At 52.3% G+C, this 9,527-nt stretch overlaps 1 protein-coding gene across 1 annotated transcript; it reads right to left on the bottom strand.

Moving 5' to 3' along the window:
• Positions 1 to 1,049: 1,049 nt before the first annotated feature.
• Positions 1,050 to 8,941, bottom strand: LOC140902987 (phospholipase A2 inhibitor and Ly6/PLAUR domain-containing protein-like). The gene is made up of 6 exons (XM_073323569.1): positions 8,807 to 8,941; positions 6,364 to 6,503; positions 3,501 to 3,613; positions 2,989 to 3,141; positions 2,629 to 2,802; positions 1,050 to 1,210 (listed from the first exon to the last, which is right to left on the bottom strand). Exons 1-6 carry the CDS (start codon positions 8,939 to 8,941, stop codon positions 1,050 to 1,052), a joined length of 876 nt encoding a protein of 291 aa, XP_073179670.1.
• Positions 8,942 to 9,527: the final 586 nt, after the last annotated feature.

The raw sequence follows: 9,527 nt of genomic DNA on the forward strand, positions 1-9,527 counted from the left end.
ATGGATGGATTGAGGAAACCCTGCCTCTCTGGGCTGGCTAGACCGTTACACGGACCGGAACCGAATGCAAAGCTGGGATCCCTGGGGACCGTCTGGGGACACCTGAAAAGACGGGGGCAGCGATCCAGGAGTTCACAGAGGTTTAGATTGGATATTAGGAAAAACTTTTTCACTAAGAGGGTGGTGAAACACTGGAATGCGTTACCTAGGGAGGTGGTAGAATCTCCTTCCTTAGAGGTTTTTAAGGTCAGGCTTGACAAAGCCCTGGCTGGGATGATTTAACTGGGAATTGGTCCTGCTTTGAGCAGGGGGTTGGACTAGATGACCTTCTGGGGTCCCTTCCAACCCTGATATTCTATGATTCTATGATTCTATGATTCTATGAGAGCACCACCGGTTGGGGGGATCTGCCCTGTTTCCTGACACCTTCCCTGAGCCCGGCACACCCAGTGGAGCCGCTCCAGAGAGAGCGGGACGAACTGAGCCCTGCAAAATCAACCTAGAAGGACATTTCTCCCCTCCAGGGCGTTCCCACCCGCCTGGACAGCTGGGTGAGCCACGGCCTCTCCTTCCCACAGCCCTCCTTCCCCAGGGGAGCTCAGCCAGCCGGTGCCTTTCCACAGGCCACGGGCCTTGCCTTTGGGGAGGGGGTCTAGGTAGGACTCCTGGGTTCCATTCCCTGGCCCTGCAAGGGGAGAGGGGTCCAGTGGTTAGAGCAGGGGGCTTGGGAGCCAGGACTCCTGGGCTCTATCCCTGGCTTTCAGAAGGGAGTGGGGTCTGGTGGGTTACAGGGAGGGGTACTGGGAGTCAGGACTCCCGGGTTCTCTTCCTGCCAGCATCACTTGTGCACAGATAGGGGTGGGGGGGTGGTACAGGACGGTCAGGGGATAAGGAGCTAGGGGGGTACTTTCCCCACAACTCGCTTTATTCAGCCAATGCACAAAAGGAATCCGCAATCTCCCCCAAAGAGAAGCAGCAGCCCGTGGCTGCTGAAGGGAGGTGCACTGCAGCCCGGCACGGAGCAGAAGGGGAGGATGCCAGGCCGGGGCTCAGGGCTCCCCGATGCCTCCACCGGCCCTGGGAACTGGGTAGCACTTGGCCTGGCTCAGGATCTCCGGCACGCCCTGGGCGTATTTCTTCACCAACGCCCTCTTCACGCAGGCGCCAGGGGAGCCACATCCAGCCGCAGTCATCCTCAGTTTGATGTCACCTGGACAGGGGAGAGACGTGATCGGGGGCTCCCAATTCTCCCCCCCGACCCTCATGAGGTCTCTCACACACTCCCCTCCCAGCAGGACTGCACCCGGCTCTGCAGGCAGACTGGGGTCTAGTGCTCAGAGCAGGGAGCCTGGAACAACGTGAGAACATAACAGAGGAACGGCCCTCCTGGGCCACCCCAAAGATCCATCTAGCCCAGTATCCTCTGGCCAATGCCAGGTGCCCCAGAGGGAATGAACAGAGCAGGGAATCATCCACTGATCCATCCCCTGTCGCCCATTCCCAGCTCCTGGCAAACAGAGGCTAGGGCCACCTTCCCTGCCCATCCTGGCTAATAGCCACAGATGGACCTGTCCTCCAGGAACTTCTCTAGTTCCTGTTTGAACCCTGTTATAGTCTGCACCTTCACAACTTCCCCCGGCAATGAGTTCCACAGGTTTCTTGTGCGTTGTGTGAAGCAGTACTTCCTTTGGTTTGTTTTATACCTGCTGCCTGTGGTGACCCCTCGTTCTTATGTTAGGAGGAGTAAATAACACTCCTTCTCTACTTCCTCCACACGCTTCAACCTCGATCGTATGCCCCCTTAGCCGTTTCATTTCAAGGTGAAGTTACTGAGACATGAGAGGATTTTATCGCATGACAGCTCACTTTGTTTAAGAGCCTTTGGTGAGGCATGCTTTCTGAAAATCTAAGTACACTATATCCACGGGATGCCCCTTGTCCACACGCTTGTTGACCCCTCAGAGAATTCTTGTACATTGGTGAAGCGTGATTTCCCTTTACCAAAACCATGTTGACCCTTCCCCAACAAATTATGTTCATCTATGTGGCTGACGGTTCTCTTTTTTCCTAGAGTTTCAATGAGTTTGCCCAGTACCGAAGTCAGACTTATTGGCCTGAAGTTGCCGGGATCACCTCTGGAGCCCTTTTTAGAAAATTGGAGTGTCATTAGCCGTCCTCCAGCCAGTTGAGACAGAAGCTGATTTAAATGGTAGGTTACAAACCACAGTTCGTTGTTCTGTAATTTGACGTTTGAGTTCCTTCCGAACTCTTGGGCGAATCCCATCTGGTCCTGGTGACTTATTACTGTTTAATTTATCAATTTGTTGCAAAAACTCCTGTAATGACTCCTCAATCTGGGACAGTTCCTCAGATTTGTCACCAAAACGGAATGGCTCAGGTATGGGAATCTCCCTCCCAGCCTCAGCCGTGAAGACCGATGCACAGAATACATTTACTTTCTCTGCAGTGGCCTTATCCTCCTTGGGTGCTCCTTTGGCATCTCAGCAAGTAGGACTCCAGGGTTCTCTCTGCAACTCTGCCAGGGGAGTGGAGTCTAGTGGGTCAGAGCAAGGGGGGCTGGGACTGAGCCAGGACACTTGGGCTCCACCTTGTACCCTGTGTTCAGACCCCGCCCCCATCTGGAGAACTTATCCAGTGTTAATATCCCAGATTCCTCAACATAATGGTCCTCGGCGCCGGTGCAGACCAAGAGCTCCTTCTCCTTCTCCTGCCAGCCATCTGCCCCCATTTTGAAGAATGACGGGCACTGCCGGCCGTTGGGGACAGAGCTCACACTTGGCACTGACAACAGTCAGACACACACAGTCAGCCAGGGGTGGGGATTCACCACACGCTGGGCTCGATCCCAGCTACGGGAAGGGAGTGGGGTCTAGTAGTTAGAGCAGGGGGGCTGGGAGCCAGGACTCCTGGGTACTCTCCAGGCAGGTATGGCCAGAGCACGGCTCTAGGTTTGCAGCAGACACACACCTGGGATGGCCCCGGCGTTGCAGCCGTCGGTGTCACAGCAGGCGATGTTCACCCGCACGGTGACATTGTGTGCGTAGGTCAGCGAGAAGGGGCCGGGCTCACAGTTCTTGGGCTCCAGGCACGATTTACCCATGTAGGAGAAGGAGTTTCTCTCTGTGGAAGGGAAACAGAGCATCACCTCTGAGCTCCCCAATGGACCCCCAGCTGCTCCATCCTCCCCTTTTGTTCCATCCACCCCACCCCCAACTAATCTCATCTTCCCCCCCCATCCCCGATAAAATCCTCTCTTCTGTCTGATCCTGGGCCCACAGTCACCCACTGCAATTCCCTTCTCATCCCATCCCCTGTCTATGACATTACCTTTCCAGACGGAGCAGTCCCTGCTCCTGGAGAGGAGCACAGTCTATTGTTTAGAGTAGGGGGAGGGGCTGGGAGCCAGGACTCCTGGGTTCGACTCCTGGCTTCAGGAGGACAATGGTGTCTACACTTAGTAGGAATCTTCTTTCACTCACCCAGCCTGAACTCAGCCACGACAGTGACGCAGGTCCCTTCCCAGGGGGCGCAGAGCTGCAGGGGGCCGGCGCATGATTGCTCTTCGGACGCACACACCTCGCATTGCAGGGTGCTCCCTGGAGGTTGGAAAAATCCCTTCTCAGTACAAACCATGGCTCCCCACCCCTCCCCAGGCAGTGCCCGTGGGCGAAATACCACCACCAACCAACTGTGGAAGTTGTTACCATCAATGCCTCCTCACTGAACGTGTGGGCAGGCAGATCTTGGAGAAATGCCACCTGCTTTTGCAGCAGTTCTGCCCAGTTCCATTTAACTCTCCGGATGGGGAAAGGCATCTTGCTAGCTGGTCATTTGTATCTTACTCAAAACCACAGACAAGTCTGTTTCCTGCCTGAGTGTCTGTGGCTAGAATACATTTTCACCTGCTGACGTGGCTATCTGGGGTGCAGGTTATGCCTGCGAACAAACCCCACACGTCTGTGCAAACAGAAAAAAAAGAATTTGGCTGCTCTGAAGAGGTTTCTGCCTGTGAACCTTTGCGGTGAACCTTTCACACACACACACATTCACACACACACACCCCGCTGTCACTCTCTGCTCCAGGCCTCTGCCTGGGATTCTTTAGTCTGCAGAAGAGAAGAATTAAGGGGGATTTGATAGCTGCTTTCAACTTCCTGAGAGGTGGTTCCAGAGTGGATGGTTCTAGACTATTCTCAGTGGTGGAAGAGGACAGGACAAGGAGTAATGGTCTCAAGTTGCAGTGGGGGAGGTTTAGGTTGGATATTAGGAAAAACTTTTTCACTAGGAGGGTGGTGAAACACTGGAATGTGTTATCTAGGGAGGTGGTAGAATCTCCTTCCTCAGAAGTTTTTAAGGTCGGGCTTGAGAAAGCCCTGGCTGGGATGATTTAATTGGGGATTGGTCCTGCTTTGAGCAGGGGGTTGGACTAGATGACCTCCTGAGGTCCCTTCCAACCCTGATATTCTATGATTCTATTATTCTAATTACCCTGTAAAGTATCTACCATCCTGATTTTCCAGAGGTGATTCCTTTACTTCTATTAAAGGTCTTCTTGTAAGGAAACTGAATGCTTTTTCATCGTTCTAAGATCCAAGGGTGTGGGTCTGTGGTCACCTATGCAATTGGTGAGGATTTTTACCAAACCTTCCCCAGGAAGTGGGGTGCAAAGGTTGGGAGGATTTTGGGGGGAAAGACATGTCCAAACTACGTTTCCCAGTAAACCCAGTTAAAGTTTGGTGGTGGCAGTGGAAATCCAGGGGCAAAGGATAAAATTAATTTGTACCTTGGGGAAGTTTTAACCTAAGCTGGTGAAAGTAAGCTTAGGAGGTTTTCATGCATGTCCCCACATCTGTACCCTAGAGTTCAGAGTGGGGAAGGAAACTTGACATACTGCATTCCAGCCGAGTTATTTTGTAATGGTGGAAATGAGAAAGGAAGCAATTTGTCAGCAGCAGTGTGGCCGTGACATTGTCCATTTTTATGGATGGTTTTGTGAGCAAGTCGTTTTTAGGTGAGGGGAAACTTGGGGTACCCAAGACACATCAGACTGCTGCAAGGGGTACAGCTGTCTGGAAAGGTCGAGTGTCACTGGCCTAGATCAAAGGCATGGCAAAGGTAGAACACTGTGTTTGGAGTTTCGATTTCATGAAAACCAATGGACCATCGTATGGATTTCCTTTCCCTGTCTCCTGTTTAATGGAATAACAACCATTCACCCTGAGCACAGCCCTGGGACTCACTGACCCAGCAAAGACGCCCGGCGATGCTAATGAAGAACTTTAGCACCAGAAAAGTGTCCACTCCAAAGCCGGGGACCATCCTGTCCTGTCAACTCTCTTCTTCCGAATTTGATTGGCCAAGTTCACCCTTGCCACTGATGCCTTCACACCTCCATCATGCATGCAAAAACTCTGGACTGGCTGAAGAGATCCCATGATCGTTAACTCTTTCCTGTCTAGAGCTTGGGAGAGTTACAGTTCAGTCAGTGAACATAAGTTTTTAATTGAAGGAGGAGAGAAAGAAAACCAATTCATGCACTTTGGTTTTTTCCAGAGCTTTCCTCTGGAAACATCACTTCAACCTCCAAATGCCTTCCCCCGCTTTTGCCAGGGTCCCAGGTGGGAGGAAGGGAACATTATCCCCAATCTTATAAACAGGGAAACTGAGGCAGAAAGAGGCGGTGTCAGACTCAGAGCCACGAATACAGCCAAGGAGTCAGATTTCAGAGTAGCAGCCGTGTTAGTCTGTATCCCCAGAAAGGACGGGAGTACTTGTGGCACCTTAGAGACGAACCAATTTATATGACTTTGTTAGTCTCTAAGTTGCCACAAGTACTCCTGTTCTTTTAAGCAAGGAGTCCTAATTGCTGCTGGCTTCCAGCCTATTCTAGACCCACCCCCTCCCTGACCTGGGGATAGAACCCAGGAGTCCTGGCTCCCAGAAATCAGACCATGTGAGTCAGTGCGATGGTGCAACAGTGTCCCCTCCTGGCCAAGCAGGGCGCGGTCCCGGCTCACCCAGCTCAGCGCGGCCCTCACGCTAGTCCCTGTGCCCAGGAATCTGCAAAACCCTCTCTGCTGCTCAGCCCTTTTCTCCCTGCACTCCTTGGGCCAGCGTGGGGTACATACACCCCAGAAGAGACCCCCCCACTCCCTCCCAGAGCCTGGGAATGATCCCAGGAGTCCTGGCAGGAATCTCAGTGCAGGGGGCAGGGGAACATTTCCAAGCAGGATGACAAGGGTGGGGGACGGTTTTCCTGGCTCCTGAGAATTGTCTGTGATTTCCAAACGTTTCCTGCTCCTCATCGGTGCCCGGCTCCATGTGCCTAGGGGCGGATGGGACTCCCCTGTGACCAGCTGAGCAGACAGCAGGCAGAGGGGTTGGGGCGCCCACATGGTGGCCGGGCATTTTCTGCAGTGACCAGAGCAGGCAGGCAGGTTCAGAGAATCAGAGAACCATAGAAGATCAGGGTTGGAAGAGAGCTCAGGAGGTCATCTAGTCCAAACCCTGCTCAAAGCAGGACCAACCCCAACTAATTCATCCCAGCCAGAGCTGTGTCAAGCTGGGCCTTAAACACTTCAAAGGATGGAGATTCCACCCCCTCAGAAACGACTCAGAAGAACGCAGACCGCAACAAACATCGATATGATGCTAGAGTGCGTTCCCAGGAACTCCAGCCGGGGGACAGAGTCCTGCTGCGAAATTTGGGTATTGCCGGCAAACACAAGATAGCTGACGGATGAAAGGCAATACCTTACCTGGTGATGGAAAAGCTGGGAGATCTGCCAGTCTACAAGATCAAACCTGAAGACGGTCCAGGGCAAATAAAGACAGTGCATAGAAACCTTTTGCTCCCTGTGGGGGAATTGGTAAGCACCCCTTATGAGATGGGCCATGACAGGGCAGTCGGCCAGAACAGAAGAGCTAGACCAAAGCTGCCATCCAACACAGACAGCGGGACCCGGGCAGCTAACTTACCCCTATTCTGCACATCTGAGAGTGAGTCTGAGGAGGAAGACACAACCCTGGTGTATCCTGGGATGGAGACAAGATTTCAGTCTCGATCAGCTGAACGAAATGAAAGTTCTCCCTCTTCCGCCCTAAACCCCATAGCGGAATTATTTAGGCCCATTTCCGACACCCCTGTGCTGCTGATGACACACACAGGTTATTGGACAGTGGACACACAGGTAGAGGATGTCCTGGGCACCTTGGATCCTCCAGCGTTAGAACTAGGAGTGCAGGGGCCTATGCCAGTAGCCAAGGGACCCTCAAAGGAAGCCTCTCCATCCATCACTCAAGAGGATGTTCCCCCTACCTCGGCAACAGAGATTCTCAATAGACGAGACAAGGTGATAAGACCAGTAAAATGGTTAACTTATGATGCACCTGGGGTGACTAGTGAGGAGCCAATACATTTAGCACACAGGATTGTGGAAGCTCAAGTGGGCTTCCTGAGGCCCTTTGGAGGAAACCAATGAGTTGGTATAAAGGGAGTGTGATTTGTCGGGACGACAAATTCTCGGCTGGGGGGAGGATGTAAGCAGAGCCAGGATGAGCTCCACCCTGACATCTGGTGGTGAGGTGTGGCAAGTTGTGGAAAAGAACTTCAGGGGCTGATCTCATTTGCATAGGCACATCCACCCCGCCTAGAATGAGGCCATAGCTGCCCAAATGGTCACTTTGGCTGTTGTGGGATCCCCAGTGTCTCTGTTATTGGGGCAGGAAGAATAACTTGCTATTACCCTGATTATGGGAACTGTGCTTGGAACTGTACTTGGCCATTTGTTATGATGGAGGGACTCACCATCAACAAAGTAGCAGTCGCTAGGGAAGGGACATGGGTGCCAAAACTCTGTGACTGGAGAGAGGCTTGAGACAGGTATTAGTACCTGGTGGTGTGGGCCCCTTTGTGAGGGCCTGAAACACCAGTTGCACCTCTGTCTGTCTCTCTCCACTGTGGAATGTCAGAGCTAATTTTGGGTCTATTAAGAGTCTTGCTACAGGTACTGTGCTGAATTCACTTTGGCCTTATGGTGCACCAGCACTAAGGCTCCCACTACTTTGAGCTGGAATCACTGAGCGCTGTGTCAAGTAGTGGGGAGCCGGAAGATCTAGAGTGCAGCGGTGCTGATCGTGGACAGGCTGGCGGAGCCGTTTGTGAGACAGCGAGGCGAGCTGTGCGGAGCGGAGCTGTTCGTGAGACGGCGAGCTGTGCAGAGCGGAGCCGTTCGTGGCGGAGCGGAGCCGGTCGTGGTGGAGTGGAGCGGAGCCCTGTGGGGCAGTCAGCTTCAGGTCACGTAAGGTGCCCCTTACCTCTTTCCCCCACACACAGGCACATTTTTAGCCAGACTGGGGAGTAACACTCTGCAGATGAACTTTTGAACTCTGGGGCTGGACTTTTTGGACTTTGGGTGATTTGTGGATTGCTGGACTCAAGACGTTTGGGTTCTGGGACTCAAGAACCCGAGGGAAAGGATGTGGCCCAATTTGCTGGGGTGGGTCTTTGCTCATGGTTTGGTTAATGAACACTAGTTGTGGTGTTTTCCCAATTTAATGCTGATGTCGTTTACCTCATGTTATTAAAGATTCTCTGCTACACCGAGACTCTGTGCTTGCAAGAGGGGAAGTATCGCCTCTTTGAGGTGTCCAGGGGGTGTGTAAGATTTTCCCAGGTCACTGTGTGGGGGCTCGAGCCAGTTTTCCATTTGCTTTGATGAGAGGGAACCACTGTGTACTGAACCCGGCCCTTGCTGCTATCAACTTGGCCTGGCAGAAGGGTTACATACGCATCATCACCTTTGGAACTGTGCGCTAGGAACGTGTAGTCCCGGAACTCTTTGCCAATAAAGGTCTTAACAAACATTGAAAGACATTCGTCACCCTTAAATTCCCAGGATTTTTCTGGCTTTAGGGACATCGCAAAAATGTAATTGGGCACATGCAACCCAGTCTCCTGCGTACATTGAAAATCATAAAAAATATACTTTTCTGAGGATTCGGGCTTCCTAAGGCTGTCCATAAAACAGAGGTGACTGTCTATATCTCCAACGACCAAACCCTGACCCTGCTTACAGCGCCTCCCTTTACACCGGTGCCGCTTGTCCACGTACGACGGACACTGATCACACAAAGTTTTAGACAGGCATTCAACTGGTTTTTTTTGATGCACAGTTGACATGTCTGTCTAAACACTCTTTGGGCCGACAAAACAGTCTACAGCTAGGACACCTCAGGAGCACCCCCACGCCAGAACCCCATAGTAATGTTCATCATGCAACAGGATGAAATAAGTCTTAGGGTAAAACCCCAGCCACCTTTCACTGCATACAGCACCACCTCCTAAATGCTGTTCAAACTTTGCTACGTCACTGAGCAGAACCTTCTCTGGATCTGACCACCCCAGTTTCTCATGCAACTTTCTAGCCTCTGCTAACAATTCCGCATCCGTAGGTTTATGACCGGCCATGACGGACAAGAGCCCACCCGCAAAACATAGAAATTGG

This window comes from Lepidochelys kempii, chromosome 24, assembly GCF_965140265.1.
Source record: "Lepidochelys kempii isolate rLepKem1 chromosome 24, rLepKem1.hap2, whole genome shotgun sequence".
NCBI classification, from domain to species: domain Eukaryota; kingdom Metazoa; phylum Chordata; order Testudines; family Cheloniidae; genus Lepidochelys; species Lepidochelys kempii.